Genomic DNA, 17237 nt, shown 5'->3' with positions numbered 1-17237 from the left:
CTTTGGATTGTGGGAGGAAACCCACCAAGAATGGGGAGAACATGCAAACTCCATGCACACAGAGGCTGGGAATTGCACCCAGAACCTGGAGATGCAGGGCAACAGTGCTAAAGACTAACCCACAGTGCCAAAACTCTTATTCTTTACATTTCAATCAATTTCAGCGACCTGGTGGATGTGGAGTTTTATCCTATGAGCACAGGACATGAGGCAGGGATGTGATGCTAGTTCATCACAAGGCACCACACACCCACATAGTTACACATTCACTTACATCTAGGGACAATTTAACACAGTCAATTCACCTGCAGGTATAGTTTTTGGAGATGAGAAGAAACCTCAAAACCTGGAAAAACCCTGAACATGCAAAGCAACACCAGCACATGACAAACTGTGCGAAGGCTACCCACTGTCACACCCCAATGTTACACACTGTTTTGTTTTATTCTTTATTATTATACACATATCATGTATAAAGTAACACTGATTAATAAAAAAATGAGATTCATTGAAAATGGATTTTATTTTTACATGCTTGAACAGACAATGAAGGCTAGGGGGGGAAAAAGTTCAGTAAGAAAACTAAAAGTGCTGTTAATATGCTTAATTCTTCAATCAGTCACCTAGATAAAGTGTTCATCAAATCAACCTTCTGCTCTAAGGCAGCATCCAGAGCCTCCTAGTAGACACAGACACAAACACAAAAAATTACAAGATGAAAAATAATACTTGCACACAGTACAATTTGTAAAAAAAGACCATGTTATCTGATATATGATACTGGTTTGACTCATGAGGCTGATTGGCAGTACTTTTTAGATAACCGTGCTATATTGATACTGCAATTGACAACTTAATTTACATTTTAGTGGTTTACTTTTAAATGTATCACATCAATCTACCCAAATATTACACCACTATTGATAAATGGACATGCAAAACATACCAGCTCTCTTTTTACTTCTTCAATTGCAACCCGAGCTAGAGCAGGACTCTGGTGGGATTAAAAAACAAACAAAAAAACTATCATTATAATAATAACATTATTGTTATTATTATTATTATTATACATTTTTAGATTACACTGCGATTTACATGCTGTTCACCTAAAATGTGCATACTGACTTCATTATTTTTTCAGAATACATTATAATAAAATCACAGAATCAGGTCAAGAGCTAAACAACAGTGACAAAGCGTAAAAAATGCACAGTACAATGAAGTCTAAATAAAGCAGAGATAACTTTCATAGTCACATAACGTAAATCTGTTACATTTTTCGCATCCTGTGATGGGTTGCCACCCCATCCAGGGTGTAACCCACCCGCCTCACCTCCTTCATTACAACTGATTACAAGAATTCACTCTCATCTCATCTACGACTGTATAAATGTAGCACTTTTCAGCACTAAATTTGTTCATGTGGTTTTTATTTTTTCCCACATAATGTGTCTCCATTTATAATCCATGTGTATGTGCCAATTGATCTATCATTTCTAGGTTAATTCATGTAAATATTTGTCTTAACAAATTTGGGAGTTATTTTGCACAGCCCTAATCCTTTTATTATACTTTGCTTCAAAAAGCCATGCTTTATCACAGTATTCAAATGGTCACTTTTTAGGTTGGAAAACCACACACATAGAAGTGTATGTACACCTATAGGGAAAGAGCTCATACGAGGAATGGATTTAACATGGTGAATATTCAGCTATTGAACAGCTTATTAAAGGCTGACACCTCTCATTCCAAGTGAAAATTCTTCCTGATTTGGTTGAGCTGGTTACCTAATGCATTTTTATTCTAACTGGGCAATTATTATTTCAACTGTTAGTGGAATATTAGAGAAATTTCTCCGAATAGAGTAATTTCTAATAATCAAATGCTGTGCTTATATTGTATCTTACAGTAAACGCCTGTGCTGTAAAAAATATAAAATGAACATAGACTTAAGGCTTCCTCACAGGGCTCAGGTCATTATAAGGCTCCAGTTTCTTCACCAGTGGTGCAATTTCCTGTTTCAGCGCTGTGATTTTCTGTGGATTTAAAAAGACAACATTAATGATAAGAAAAAAATGTTCTGTAACATCTGGCTCAAACAGCCTTCTCACAGCATGTTAGATTTCTGTAACTGAAACACTTTTCACACTACACAGCCTTATGTGATTTCTAGACCAGCGTTTTAGCAATGATCTGAGGAATCTTTTGAGTTAAAGTTAGGGCTAGAGATCATAATAGCCTTTGGGCTTGTAATGCTAAATATGAGAATGAAACAGTTATAATCAAACAGAACATCATACTTCTGCGAGCTGCATGATAGACTGATGAGTGAATGAGTCTTTCATCTGTCTGGAAGCCAGCTTGTCCTAGACACACACACACACACACACACACACACACACACACACAAGAACTATGAGCAGTGTTTCCTTTTATTCTAGGTTATAAAAAAACATTAAGCAGTCATTAAGCATGTCTACTTGGGCTGTATTAATAAATGGAAATTTCTAATTTTTGTAACTGCCACCTTTCACCCTGCACAGACTTAATATCGATAATCATTCAACGCCTGCAAATAAATGCAACAAATACATGAATTGAAAATTTTGTGTATTAAACATAGTCTAGTAGCAAAGAGGTTGTAGTTATAGACCAGCCATTTGCAAACTTATCAAGGCTGTGGCCCAATTTTAAAATCTTTTGCAGCCAGGGAAATCACAACTCTGATCTGCACTTGGATAAGTGAAGAATATCACCTTGTTTAAATCCCATGGCTTTGTTTTTTTTAATACAAATAATTAACAATAAATCATGGGAATTATATACCTAATAACAAAACAGAAGATAAAAAATATTTTATTTATTTGTTATAAATGACCTCTTGCAGTCCACCTGCAACACCCTTCCAGCCCACTAGGTGTCCAGGCATAACATTTTGGGAATGACTGTTATAGACCATTAAAAAATGAATTAGAAATTAAAGATAAGGCTGCTACTAAACCACCCAAAGTCTCAAAAAATGCTTTCTCGGTCACCACAATTTGCATAAAAAAAACTTTTTACATACTCACAGTGATGACAAATATATATACTCCTCAGGGAACATCTTAGACATACCTGTGCCATTTTATTTCTGTAGGTCAAGTCTTTGGATTTGTTTTTCATGAAGTCCATATTGAGCAGCCTCTCTTCAGCTGTAGCAGCCTCAACCTGCTGGACCTGTGCAATCTTCTTCAAGTCCCTGACAAAACACAGGACAAGCTAGTCTTTAGTAAAGCTTTTCTGTATACTGGTGAAGAAAAGGCTTTGTTCAGATTGTATAAATTTTTTTTTAGCATAAAACATGTTTGACGTATTCGATTTTTAATTCCATATTCTCATTTTCCTTTGAGAAGCAGATGGCTGTGTGAAATTTAAACCTCACAGGAGGACATAGAGAGCTCAGACTTACAATGGAAAAAAGACACCTTGTCCTGTGTTGTCAGTGATCTCAAACATAAGGAATAATTATTTTCTTAGCCACCAATTTGAAGCAACATTAAATGTAAAATACTGTAAGTAAATTCCAATACAGAAGTAATGGTGTAGTATAATGAAGGTAATATGACAAGTAATCACAAATTTTTGAAGATGTGAAGGTGAGATTTTTTGTTGTCCAGCTGTTTATACTGTTAAAAGGTCTAAATTTCTCTGGGTTTGAGCCCTGGGTTTAATGTTAAATAGATAAACCAACATGAAGGCCAAAGAGTTGTCCATGGGAAAAAGTAAGAATTTTTTTTGGGGGAAACAACGTTAGCACAGGACATTTTAACAAGTTTAACAATTCCGAATGTCCTGAAAAAGGAAAGAAACCACTGGTTTACAATCAACCCAACACTAAATGGGTCAACCAAAGAAACATCAGCAAACTCTGAGAGCCATTTCGTACAAACCCCAAAACAGTCGTTAGTGACATCACCAACAACCTCCACACTGCAGGGTGAAGATCTCACAAGGCACAATTTAAAGAAGACGTTAAAGAACAGTAAAAACAGTATAAAAGTCATACCACAAGTTTTAAACACACTCATCAGCAATGAGAATCAGAGGGACAGACTGGAATTTCAAAAAGAAATACAGAGATGAGCTACAAAAGTTATGGAGATCTGCTCATGATCCAGAACATACAACCTGCAACCTCCAAGGTCATGGCTTGGGCTTGTTTGGGTATTTTTGGATCAGACTTCACTTATCCCTACTGATCATGTACCTCAAGAAGTTTGCAGCAGAATGAATTCAGGGTTTAACAGAGGCATTCTGATTGACAGTTTACAGCATCCATTCCTATTGCGGGTAGCTTCATCATGTGACAACATACTAACCCACAACACACATTGCAACACAATACAGGACCACATTAAGGTGGAAAAGTCGAAGGTTTTAGACTGGACAGGTCTATCAGCAGACCTTAATCAAGCATGTAATCTCCTGAAGGAACACTCAAAAAGAACTGAAGGAAGCTGCAGTACAAACTTGAAAGAATGTCATAAAAGAAGAGTACAACAATTTAGTGATGTCAGTAGTTTGCCAGCTTGATGCAGCTATTGCAGGCAAATATTAAGTGTTCTTTACTTCAAGACTGTCTGCTCCAATACTTTCGGAAGATCCTCCAAGAGCTGGGGGCCCAAAACCAAATGTTTTTTATGTAAAATGAAAAACAAAAATGCTTGCTGAGGAAACTGTAAATGTGTACCTGTAATATCTAAATCTGATGGTGTGATATTCGTTCATTATGTGTGGAATATTTTTCTCTTACTCTTGAAGTTTCTTCCGGAGAATCATCGTGGCAGCCATCTTCTTCCTCACAGCAGCGAGCTCCTGCCCCAACTTTCTGTCAATCTTCTCTGCCTCAGCCAGGTCATTGGTCAATTTATTAATTGCAGGAACAAAGCTGGAAAGCCGGTCATTAATTAATAATCACATTTGAATCAACGCTACAATGCAGGAAGAGTATTTAAAACATGTAGATAATGAGAGACACAGGCTATAGATCTATGTGGAAGTAAACTCCCTGTAGAATAAAACTTTGGTCTGTGGTCTTTTCTCAACTCCAGAAGTTTCAGCAGTTGATGAGTGACCTCAAACATGCCTTAATTGACATTTGAAAGCAATAATTTATAACAAAAAGAATACCATAGAGTGTGTGTGTGTGTAAGACATTATAGTCTCGCATTCTGCCAGTTATTGGTATCATCCTATGGCAAGTGATGTTCACTAATTAAATGATAGCTTAATGATAAATAAATGCTTATATAGTGATACATGGCCTATTTCTTTGAGTTTACACTAGTCACCGATATTGATTAGGATTTTTGTCTTGTGTCTAGTGCAGCTATTATTGCACTCATTGGACAGCTTGCTAAGAAAATCTCAGTGCAAAAGGAAGAAATAAATATTTACCTGTCATGCTATCTGACATGGTACTTGGAAATTTCTATGAGTACACTCTCCACAACACAACTATCACATTTTCAGGAAACCTTAAATAACCTGAACCTGAGAACTAAAACTTGTTTATTCATTATACTGGATTCAGATGAGGGTATATTACCTTCCCATGGATGTGTCTCTAACTTTTAGGACCTCAGCAATGCCCTCTAACACAGACAAAAAATCAGAGGTGGATTTGCTAACACTTCCAGGTTGAAGCCCGACACCCTGAAGTAGCACTTTCTGCATGTTGGTGGCTGAAACAAAGGAAATCAGCTTAATTAATTTGTATACCATCCACTTTCTCTTATAACTACAAAGTGATCATCTTCTGTTACATCGCAGTAAGGTCCCCCAGGGGATGAGCGTGTAGCAAGAGAACATACACTTTTATTACTGTTAATTACTGTGTTATTGCTGCACATGAATTTTAACATTTTACAATTATCAATACCAAATGTCATCATTATATTGTTTATAATAAACATTTATAAATATATTATTTATAATAGAAAATTATATCAAATAATGCTATTAATGCAACATGGTGGCGTAGTAATTAGCATTGTGGCCTCTAGGGTCGAGGGTTTGACTCGACAGGTCTGTGTGAGTAGAGTTTGCATTTTCTCCTCATGCTTGGTGGGTTTCCTTCAGATACTTTAGGTTCTTCCCACAGTCCAAATATATGCAGGTTTAATGTGATGCACTAGCACACTGCCTTGTGTCCAAAGTCTCCTGAAATAGGATTCCAGGCTCCCCACCCACCCTGTACAGGATCAGCAGTGTAGAAGATGAATGAATGAATAAATAATGCTATTAATAACATACAGTAAGTACTTTTATCACATCAGCCAACTCCATTTGGGGGATTTGATATGATAAACCAACACAAAGTTGCACATAATTGTGAAGTGGAAGTAAAAAATTTTTTTAAGTTTTTACAAAAAAAAAAAGAAAAAAGAAAAGTGTGGCATGCTTTTGTATCCAACCACCTTTACTCTGATACCCTTTACAGTGGAACCAATTTCATTCAGAAGTAAAATAAGTAAAACAAGTCCATCTCTGTGTACTTTAATCTCAGTATAAATAGTATGATGTACTAAAGTTGTTCTGTGAAGCCTCTGTGAAAAAGAGGTTTATTGGAGAACATTAGTGAACAAACAGCAAGCATCATGAACCCCAAGGAACTCACCAGATAGGTCAGAGATAAAGTTATGGAGAGGTTTAAAGCAGGATTATTTTATAAAACATATTCCAAGCATTAAACATCTCACAGAGCACTGTGAAATATATCATCCAAAAATAAAAATAAAAAAGCCACAACTGCAATCCTACCAAGACATGGCCGTCCACCTAAACTAGCAGGCTGGGCAAGGAGAGTAATAATCTGAGAAGCAGGCAAGAGGCCCTCTCAACACTAGAGGATCTGCAAAGATCCACAGCTCAGGTGAGAGAATCTGTCGACAGGAAATCTGGCTTTTATGGAAGACTGTTAAGAAGAAGAAGTTGCGATAAGCCATAAAGAAAAAGGTGCTCGGGTCAAATCAGACCAAAATTCAACTTTTTTCCCTAAATGCAAAATGACATGCAAATCATCCTGAACACACCATCCTCAGTGTGAAACATGGTGATGGCAGCATCATGTTGTGGGAATGCTTTTCTTCAGCAGGGAGAGGGAAGATGATTAGAGATTAAAGATGAAAAGATGGATGGAGCCGAATTCAGGGCACTCTTAAAAAAAAAACAACCTTTAGAGTCTTGAGAGTGTTAGAGGCTTGAGACTGGGGTAGAGGTTCACCTTCCTGCAGAACAATGACCCTAAACATACAGTCAGAGACACAATAGAATGGTTTAGATTAAAGCACATTTATGTGTTAGAATGGTTCAGACTAAATCCAATTGAGAATCTGTGGGAAAACTTTTTTGAAAATTGCGGTTTCCAGACTCTCTCCATCCAATCTGACTGAGTTTGAGCTATTTTGCAAAAATGTAACTCTTCAGACATGCAAAGCTGGTAGAGACTTGCAGCTGTAATTGCACTGAAAGGTGGGTCTACAAAGCATTAACTCACTTCTTTATTTGTTAAAAAAAAAAAAAACACTTTACAATTATGTGCCACTTTGTGTCTATCACACAAAATCCCAATCAAATATATTCATGTTTGTGGTTGTAACATGACAAAATGAGGAAAAGGTCAAGAGGCACTGTATATAAGCTGTTTAGAAGTGTAAGATATTTGTTGTGTACAAACGTTATATACAGCATGTATGTAATATTATAAGTAAAATAGTTATTTGCTACTCAGGTCGTTTACATTATAAGTTTTGCAGTAAGAATAAACACAGTGCATCTATCAGTTATTGCAGACTGATTTGACTGACTGCACAGCTTTAACTTTTGTCTTAACCTTGGTAACCTTAATTTATGAAATGAAATATGAAATTATATCCAATGTTATGTAAGCTAGCACACAGTAAGATAAATGTACATAAGTGTTATACTTGCTTATTTTACTACCTACTGTACATACACCCACTCAAAAAAGTGAGTACACCGCTCTAATTTTAGCAAACATTTTAGTAGATCTTCTCAAAGGACAAGTCTACAGAAATGAAGCTTAGATACATTTTAGGGTAAGTCAATGTACAGCCATTATTGTCAAAATAGCTGGGTACAAAGTGAGTACACCTTAAGTGATAGCAGCTGTACATCTTTAACCATGCAAAGTCACATGTCCTATTCATCAAGTTCATGTGTTTGTAAAGCGCCATGAGTCCAACATCCAGGAGCTCAGTGATATCATTATGGAGGAGTGGAAGAGCATCTCAGCAACAACAGGTGCAGCTCTGGTGATTTCCATGCCCAGGAGGATTAAGGCGGTGCTATTTTGTTTCTGCTTTTCTTTGTTTTCTTTTTCAAAATTGTGACCCAAATGGCTTTGACTTTTTCTAAGTATTTATCTTTTTGTTTGTCTGTGGTTAAACCAGTTCCCCTTGGGATGTGTAGACTGGTTATATGTCATTCTTAATGATTTCACAGAAATCAGAAGAATGAAACATATACTGTATAGTACAGTATATATTCACAGAATTTTGAATAACCCTTTATTTATTCTGTCGCATTTTATAGTGAGTGATTTTACTAGTTGCAGTGCTGTAAAAAGTTTGACATACGCTTTTTTTCCCTGTTCCACTCGCAGTAGACCTGAGGTGATATCCACTAGCCCCCTCCATCCCCATCTTGTACTCCGGAAAGACAGACCTTCATGCTCAGTTCCCTGCCATGCTCACATACTACTTTAGAATGTGAAATGAAAAACGAGTGCAAACTAGTGATAGAAAACCGATCGTGCAAACATTATCATCATTCTGAGCGTTTCCCACACACCAGACAAGATGCCATCCTGGGCAGTGTGTCTCAACCAATGAAAAGCTCCAATGAAAGGCAGGTTCATACAAGGGCAATGCTTTTTTAGCATCGCAACAAAAAATCAAAATCAACCTACAATAGACAAGAGGTGCGATCCTCACCCTACACCTTTAAACAAAATGTTACCCAAAATTAAACACGGTTTGACAAATTTAAGTTATATCTGTAAGTGAGGTCTTAACTCTGTTGTCATTGTTAGTCTCCTGTCGAGGGGTCGCCAGAGTGGAATATATGAGCCACACACAACTTGGACAGGTTTTATACCTCTGATTTTATCCGGGCTTGGGACTGGCACTGCATCCAATGACTGGGGTTTGAACCCAGGCCTTCCGCATGACAGTCGAGAAACCTGCCACTGAGCCACCAACGGCTAATCTGGTCTAAAGTACAAACTTTATAAATGAATCCAGAATAAAGCACATTGTAATTCTCCTATGTCCTGTGTGTCAGTATCTTCTGTATGGTTTTGTGTACACTAGACTGTACAAGTACGACGAATAGTGTACTATTAGGCGCTATTAAACGGTGTACCATCGCTGTTGTACTCTGCAGCTGTGTGTCTGTAGTGGTGTGTGAGTAAAGACACTTCTTCACTCCGCAGCTCGCTGCTCTGCGCCAGCTGGTCCAGCAGCTCGATCGTGCGCGTGTTCACCTCAAACTCCGGAACTCCTTCAGCACCGAACACCGTCTCGAGCCACCGGCTCACCTGCAAAACAGAATCAGTTCTACTGGAGGGAAAAGACACTTACAGATTTTAACTGTTCACCCAGGACCCTTCTCACCCTCTTGTTCTTTTCACACATGATTCTCCTGATGAAACCTTACATTAAAGCCACTGATCTCAATGTAAACTCTGATATATGCCAGTGTACACAAACACTAAAATATCCCGCCCTAACTTCTTCTCCTTCTTTTGTTGTTTTATGGCAGTTGGCAAAAAACATGTAAATGTGCTTTACCGCCACCTACTGGAATTAATTCTAATTGATTTATAGTAGCGCGCCGTAAATGCTTCTTTTCCTTCTTCTTCTTCATCTTCTTCTGCGTGTTGGCGGTTGGCAAACAACGATATGATGCATTACCGCCACCATCTGGATAGAAGTGAACATCAGGATTTAGTAAATAGATTATCTATACAAATAAAACAAAGTCTGTACATTGGTCAGAACTCGAGCTTCAAAAATATTTTTATACTTTATACATTGGAGGACCTGAAACCAGCCTCAGAAAAATTTCTGTCCCTATGTCTGTCTGTATGTCTGTCACAGCATCAAGAACTGGCTGGAGAGAATTTAATGAAAATTTGCGATTCCTTTGGTATTTCCCTAAAGTTAAACATTTACCATAAATTAAAAGAAATGTTAAATAGAAGGGAAGTTACGAGCAGTTATGGTAAATTAACATAAGTTTTGACAGAGCACTGTGTAGGGATTAATCTGTCACTTAGATATCTGCCTGAAGTTTAATATGTGCCATAAACTTTACACACCAACCTGCAATTTGCACAATATATATTAACTGTTATTTGCACAAGAACTATTTTCTATCTTCGCTGTTTTTTTAAACAAGAAATGTTTACTGTTACTCATCTATCATCTCAAAAATCAATTTGCACTAGCTTAACGCATTACCTCATTGCATTGTGACATGTTGTCATTTTGTTGATCTTGTTTTTACATATGCACATGCACTGTATCTTGTCTTTTGCTGTCTTTTGTATAATAGTTGGATAGATTTGTTAATTTTATCGTGTTGATTTGTGTTGTCTCAGCTAGTCAGCTAATTAGGTGTCTTAGTTAGCTAGGTAGTTTTGTTAATTTATGTTGTTAATTTATGCTGTCTGTATGTAGCATATTGGTCCTAAAAGAATGCTGTTTCATTTTAATGTGTGCTGAACTGTAAAGTATATGGTTTAAATGACAAATAAAAGGCTACTTGACTTAAGTTTACCTGAATCAAAGCAATCTTAATGAAATCAAAACGATTAAATAAAAGCGATGTTATGAACAGTTATGTGCCGGATTTAGTAATCTACTTTAAAATAAGACACTATTAAGCTACTTGCTCAATGTAAAAAAAATACCTACACCAATACATATTCATTAAAAACTGAAGTAAATATTTTTGACTGTAATTAGTTATTATTTTCAACGCTAAAATAACAGCAAGTAACTGGAGTCATTTTAAGACAAATTTTATTTTTTTATCCAATCTACTTTTCAATTTCTCTTTCAATGATAATGAGTGTAAACTTAGTGTAAACAAGGCATAAGATACTCAACCTTAAAAAAATTATATTTCTTTGTATTAATAAGTTAGGCAGGGATTTCTGCCGTACAGGAAGACAGGACGACATGTATGTGAGCTTCAACCTTAAATAATAATATCACTGAGTGCATAAAAAAAAACCTCTTCACATTTCTGTTTGTCGTGCTTATCTTATTAGATCACAACCATGAAGTGAAGGGGCTTGTGTACTTTGGTGAACCTCAGGAGTATGTCTCAGAGAGTTTAATGCTAATCTGAGATGAATTAATGATCCTAAAGACCCATGAAAATTGATAATCAGACTGAGTACTCTTGTCTAGATTAGTGTTACCAAGTCTTATCCCCAGACCCAGACCTGGTGATGGTTTCCGATAGCCTCTGTTAAATTCTCAAATCTCAAGAGGAACAATTCTGTTTGTTATTTGTTTATATAAACCAAATTCTTGGGGTTGATGCTATGGATATACTGGAGGATTTCAACATGCTGGGACTCATAAAGATGCTTGAAGCAGTGTGATTACAAGAAAGACTATGGACATAGGATATTACTAATAATCTAATCTATCTATCTATCTTATCTATCTATCTATCTATCTATCTATCTATCTATCTATCTATCTATCCTGTCATTCACCTACCTAATCACATCTTTCATCAACAAGACTGCCAGATGAACTAGTCCTTACTGTATGTTTTAACCCTCTTCCACTGGTGCACCTGACCATCCCAGAAGGACATCAATTTCCGAAATATTTAAATCAGCCTACCTGGTACCAACAAAAATGCCATCTGAACTTAAATAAATTTAACTGTATCTGCAATTGAACTGTGACTGCAAGGGTTCATGCACTGTGCTACTGGCGCATGATTTGTTTGTTGCATAAGTGCGCAGGTATCAGGTGAATACACTTATAAATTTCACATATATATATATACTGTATGTCTGAGACTGTGCTGGTCGCGGGCGCTCTGGTTTTATTTCAAGTTCCAATGTCAAACATGAAAGGACTTCTAGGCTAAATGTATAAGCATGCTCACAAAGGGCAGAAAAAGTCACAGACTTTCTAACAAGCTGTACTTTATAGCTTTGTTTGGTTACAAATTCTGAAATAAAACGCAAATAACTGACTAAAGGCAATAACAAGCGATTGCTTTACCTATTTATAACATTTTATAAACCAAAAGTTTTCACGTATTACTTCCGGGTCATGCGTTGACCTTCCTATATGAGCTTGTGCCGGTGTCCTCCATTTCGTTCACTCCGCTCCTTGCGCTGTAGCTGCTCGGTGGAGGAGGACGACGTCTGCACTTAAACCCGAAACATGCTGTCAGTTCGCGTCGCGGCGGCTCTTGCCCGCACCCTGCCCCGTCGGGCCACATTTGTGAGTATTTTGCAGTCGTTTTTATGTATTTAGTGTGAAAACAGTTTGGGTGTTTTGTTAATTCATCTTTGGCGTGTTGAATGTCAGCGATTTGATGGCGTGTGCGGCGGCCATCTTGCACCCGGGGCGGCCTGTTATGGCTGCTTTCTGCGTTGATATTAACGAGAACTATATTGCAAAATTTCCTGTAGACAGATAGCTAATTTAAAGATGAAAATGGCATAAGTGTACCTTGTATATGTATGTAGTGTAGTAACTTTGCCTCAGTGAATCCATGTCAAATGAATGACATTAGCTACTGAAGGTCAGGATTTGTTCAGCTCTCGGGTTAAGCTGTTCCTGTAGCCGAAGGCGTGGTTGTTAAAATACTAGTTTGTTGCACGTTACTGATTTTAGTTTAGTGGCCATGAAGATTGTGTGTGCACTTAACAATGTATTCAACCCGCGCCCTTAGCCTTTAGCAGTTTCTCCTTGTTTCCTAGGTTAGCCTTGCAAGCTAACAGATGCTAGCCGTTGTGACGTTTTCTGGCATGTTTAGCAGATTTAATTTGAAGCTTTTTACTTCAATCACTTTTGTAAGCTATATCTTGGACGACCTCTAACCTCATTGACGTCCGTGGTGGTCTGTGGTGTTTGAAGGTCAACAGCAATTTTATATATGAAAGTCATCCTTAAAGTGAACTGAAAGTATGGGTTTTTTAATATATATATATATATATATATATATATATATATGTGTATATATATATATATATATATATATATATATATATATATATTGTTTAAAATGTGTCATTTAACTATTCGACAGGTTTCCAAGAATGTAGCTGCTGCTTTCGTAGGGGTGAAGAACCTGCACACAGCAAACCCATGGCTGCAGAAGACTGGTATGTGCTTGAACTTGGGGTGCTTTTGTTGTGGCAAGGATTTTTATTTATTTTAAGTAATTGTCCTTAATGACCTTCTATGTCCTGTCTAGGCACTGCTGAGGTCTCCAGCATTCTGGAGGAGAAGATCATGGGTGCTGATACCAGTGCTGATCTTGAGGAGACTGGACGCGTGCTGTCCATCGGTGATGGTATTGCTCGCGTGTACGGACTGAGGAATGTGCAGGCTGAAGAGATGGTGGAGTTCTCCTCTGGCCTGAAAGTGAGTCTGCTTGGATAAACTTGGAACACTTGGACTGTTAAAGTCTGTGACTTTGAAAAACAACAAAAAAAACCTTTGCATTTTAGGGTATGTCTCTGAACTTGGAGCCCGACAACGTTGGTGTTGTGGTGTTTGGTAACGATAAGCTGATCAAGGAAGGTGACATCGTGAAGAGAACCGGCGCCATTGTGGATGTGCCAGTTGGAGAGGAGCTGCTTGGCCGTGTCGTTGATGCTTTGGGAAATGCCATCGATGGCAAGGTGTGTTGATTTTGTGGTAGTCTTTATTTATTTACTATGAAAAGGCAAATTGACAGCTTCTAATAGCCATTTAGAATTATGAAATGAAACCACTGTTGGGTTGTGCTTTTGACTGGACAAACTAAAACCAAAGCATGAGAACAGCAGACATATATGTGAGCAGAAGTGAACACTAACACAGATGCACTGTGGGATACTAGCTAAGTAGGTAATTTGTATAAAAACCAGAAAAGAAATGCAATTACTATTTCATTCCAATTCTGGTATCAGTGCATGGACTGCTATTTTTTGTTGGTTACTTAAAGAGGGTATGAGGTATTTTGTGGAAGTGAACATGAATTCATATTTTTATTCATGACTTGTTGAAATATGATCAGCTTTGCAAAAAGTGCAGTTGGCATAAGGGGTAGTGATTAAATATAACAGTTTGGAGACATCTTTAGTTTAAATGGTAGTGCAATAAATATTGTAAACTGAATTTGCATTTAAAGTTTTGATCTTTGTCCCTTGGACAACTTAAGATGTTTGCCACCTTCGTAATCAAAGACTTTAGTCTTATTGTTTCATCTTTATTGCCCCAGGGTCCTTTGGGATCTAAGCAGCGTCGGCGTGTTGGTCTAAAGGCGCCAGGCATCATCCCTCGTATTTCTGTGAGGGAGCCCATGCAGACCGGTATCAAGGCTGTGGACAGTTTGGTGCCCATTGGGCGTGGACAGAGAGAGCTGATTATTGGAGACCGACAGACTGGGTATAAGGGATGGGGGAACTGGACTGCTTGATAATTTTTTTACTCTGCATCAGAAAATAAAATAAATTTAACTTTTATAAATTTGGTTTAATCAGTCTGTTTGGGAAATGTCTTGCATAACTGAAATATTAATTCATATAGATCTCCATATAAACAAATGTTTATTCTGGATGTTTGCTTTTAACAGTAAAACCGCCATTGCCATTGACACAATCATCAACCAGAAGCGTTTCAATGATGGTACAGATGAAAAGAAAAAGCTGTACTGTATTTATGTGGCCATTGGACAGAAGCGTTCTACCGTGGCTCAGCTGGTTAAGAGGCTAACTGATGCCGATGCCATGAAATACACCATTGTGGTGTCTGCTACTGCCTCTGATGCTGCCCCATTGCAGTACCTTGCACCCTATTCAGGCTGCTCCATGGGCGAGTACTTTAGGGACAACGGCAAGCACGCACTTATCATCTATGACGATCTCTCCAAGCAGGTGAGTTGCGAATATATATAAAATGCTAGTATTACTTTTGGCTACTTTCATGAGTTGACTTTTAAAGCAGTGGTCTAATGCTAAATCAAATCTGCCTTAGAAAAGCCAGTTTTTTTTTTTTTTTTTGGTGACCTATAAATTTATGTACCTTGGGTATTTATTGGGTAGCATTTGATTAAACACTTTACCTATCAGAAAAACGCTTGTGATTTTGTTCTTACAAATAAGTTGGTTGACGCAGGGTATTTTTTTTTTTTTTTTTTTTTTTGTCCCCCCCATAGGCTGTGGCTTACCGTCAGATGTCCCTGCTGCTGCGTCGTCCCCCTGGGCGTGAGGCCTACCCAGGTGATGTCTTCTACTTGCACTCTCGTCTGCTTGAGAGAGCTGCCAAGATGAATGACAACTTTGGTGGTGGCTCACTTACTGCCCTGCCTGTAATTGAGACTCAGGCTGGAGATGTGTCTGCTTACATTCCCACCAATGTCATTTCCATCACTGATGGACAGGTTGGTGTTGCATGAGGAGTACCAAACTATGACTTGCCTTGTCTTTAGCATCATTTTGCTATTAAAGTAATAGATTAAAATGAGAATTCATTCTGTTTTCACATTCCGTATGCGCAGATCTTCTTGGAGACGGAGTTGTTCTACAAGGGTATCCGACCTGCCATTAACGTGGGTCTGTCTGTGTCCCGTGTGGGCTCTGCTGCTCAGACCAGGTCTATGAAGCAGGTACATGATCACATTCTGATCATTAGACTAAGGACAGTTTAGCTGGATTCCATGTTTGACCTGGTGTAACACCTGAAACGTGTGTGCACGCCTAGGTGGCTGGTACAATGAAGCTGGAGCTGGCTCAGTACCGTGAAGTCGCTGCTTTCGCTCAGTTCGGCTCTGATCTGGATGCAGCCACCCAGCAGCTGCTCAACAGGGGTGTGCGACTTACAGAGCTGTTGAAGCAGGGCCAGTATGGTAAGTAGACCTAATGACTCATTGCACCTAGGGAATTTTACATGTACCAGCTCTTGAAAAAAAAAAAAAAAAAAACTTGTTTTCCTTATAAATATTAGCATGCTTCACCTGGCGACTTGTAAATTAGGTCAACAATTCAACTCGAATCTGATGCTAGATAAGTGTCTGTACTGCAATAACTCAAATATTGCAAGAGTTCAATGATCTTAACATTCCTAGGTATTCTTCTAAAAATTTCTTCACTAGAAAATTGAGGGTGCGTTTGAGTAAAGTGTTCAGACTTTGGAAACATGCCTAAAGACCTTGTAGCCTTTCTTTTCTAAATTAACTTTCCACAAATTGGATAAATATGAAATTATTTCTCCCCAGCTCCCATGGCCATTGAGGAGCAGGTCGCAGTCATCTACGCTGGTGTGAGGGGCCACTTGGACAAAATGGAACCCAGCAAGATCACAAAGTTTGAGAAAGCCTTCCTCCAACACATTCGCAGCCAGCACCAAGAACTGCTCGCAAGCATTAGGTAACCAATAACCTGGATTAACAGCCTTTAAAAAAATGCACTTGTTGGAGAATTAACTTGTAGCACTATTAATACAAAGATTACACTTAAAAAAAATTTAAACAGTTTTTGTTGCACTTTTTATAATATCTGTTCTGTTCTAGGACTGATGGCAAGATATCTGAAGCAGCAGATGCTAAGCTGAAGGAAATCGTGCTTAACTTCTTGTCTAGCTTTGAGTAATGTTTTCCCCTTCAGTTCAGCTCATGTCTCTCAATGTCTGCATATAGTGCTCCAGTTAAGTTTATATGGATGTCAAAGTTTGGGTGGCACTTGATCAATGTACATAAATCTAACAAAATAAAGTGTTCCACACTCTATTTCCTGTCTCTTTGGGATGTGAATAATATTTGTATAACATGATTGTTCAGACATTGTGACCTGTATTGTGTATAACAAATTGGAGCTGTATCAGGATAACTTATTACAGTAGTGGGGGGGGGGGGGAAAGGTTAACACTTTGCAGACAGGGTCATATTGCCAGATATGAAGCTGGTGGTATAAAATTACCCAG

The 17237-nt window shown here is 38.0% G+C and overlaps 2 protein-coding genes across 2 annotated transcripts; one reads left to right on the top strand and one right to left on the bottom strand.

Moving 5' to 3' along the window:
- Positions 1 to 435: 435 nt before the first annotated feature.
- haus1 (HAUS augmin-like complex, subunit 1) lies at positions 436 to 9842 on the bottom strand. The gene is made up of 9 exons (XM_053478018.1): positions 9681 to 9842; positions 9430 to 9604; positions 5591 to 5726; positions 4796 to 4930; positions 3118 to 3241; positions 2301 to 2366; positions 1965 to 2036; positions 947 to 994; positions 436 to 679 (listed from the first exon to the last, which is right to left on the bottom strand). The coding sequence occupies exons 1-9, from the start codon at positions 9699 to 9701 to the stop codon at positions 620 to 622; spliced, it is 837 nt and encodes a 278-aa protein (XP_053333993.1). The 5' UTR covers positions 9702 to 9842; the 3' UTR covers positions 436 to 619.
- Positions 9843 to 12414: 2572 nt separating this feature from the next.
- On the top strand, positions 12415 to 17043 carry atp5fa1 (ATP synthase F1 subunit alpha). Its single transcript, XM_053479176.1, has 11 exons — positions 12415 to 12548; positions 13360 to 13435; positions 13528 to 13697; positions 13784 to 13957; positions 14539 to 14705; positions 14893 to 15193; positions 15475 to 15699; positions 15817 to 15924; positions 16020 to 16164; positions 16534 to 16684; positions 16828 to 17043. Exons 1-11 carry the CDS (start codon positions 12489 to 12491, stop codon positions 16904 to 16906), a joined length of 1656 nt encoding a protein of 551 aa, XP_053335151.1. The 5' UTR covers positions 12415 to 12488; the 3' UTR covers positions 16907 to 17043.
- The last annotated feature ends 194 nt before the right edge of the window (positions 17044 to 17237 follow it).

Source organism: Clarias gariepinus, chromosome 19 (genome assembly GCF_024256425.1).
Source record: "Clarias gariepinus isolate MV-2021 ecotype Netherlands chromosome 19, CGAR_prim_01v2, whole genome shotgun sequence".
In the NCBI taxonomy this organism is placed as follows: domain Eukaryota; kingdom Metazoa; phylum Chordata; class Actinopteri; order Siluriformes; family Clariidae; genus Clarias; species Clarias gariepinus.
The sequence above is the reverse complement of the archived record's forward strand: the minus strand, read 5'-3'. Positions and strand labels throughout refer to the sequence as shown.

Bases quoted from the DNA above. Each gene is read 5' to 3' on its own strand.
- haus1 (XM_053478018.1), bottom strand. From the start codon at position 9,701: ATGTGTGAAAAGAACAAGAGG. The intron at 5,727-9,429 runs GTACACCGTTTA...CCTTTGTTTCAG, and splicing joins TGCAGAGTACAACAGCGATG to CCACCAACATGCAGAAAGTG. The intron at 4,931-5,590 runs GTAATATACCCT...CCGGCTTTCCAG, and splicing joins AGAGACACATCCATGGGAAG to CTTTGTTCCTGCAATTAATA.
- atp5fa1 (XM_053479176.1), top strand. From the start codon at position 12,489: ATGCTGTCAGTTCGCGTCGCGGCGGCTCTTGCCCGCACCCTGCCCCGT. The intron at 13,436-13,527 runs GTATGTGCTTGA...TGTCCTGTCTAG, and splicing joins CCCATGGCTGCAGAAGACTG to GCACTGCTGAGGTCTCCAGC. The intron at 13,698-13,783 runs GTGAGTCTGCTT...TTTGCATTTTAG, and splicing joins AGTTCTCCTCTGGCCTGAAA to GGTATGTCTCTGAACTTGGA.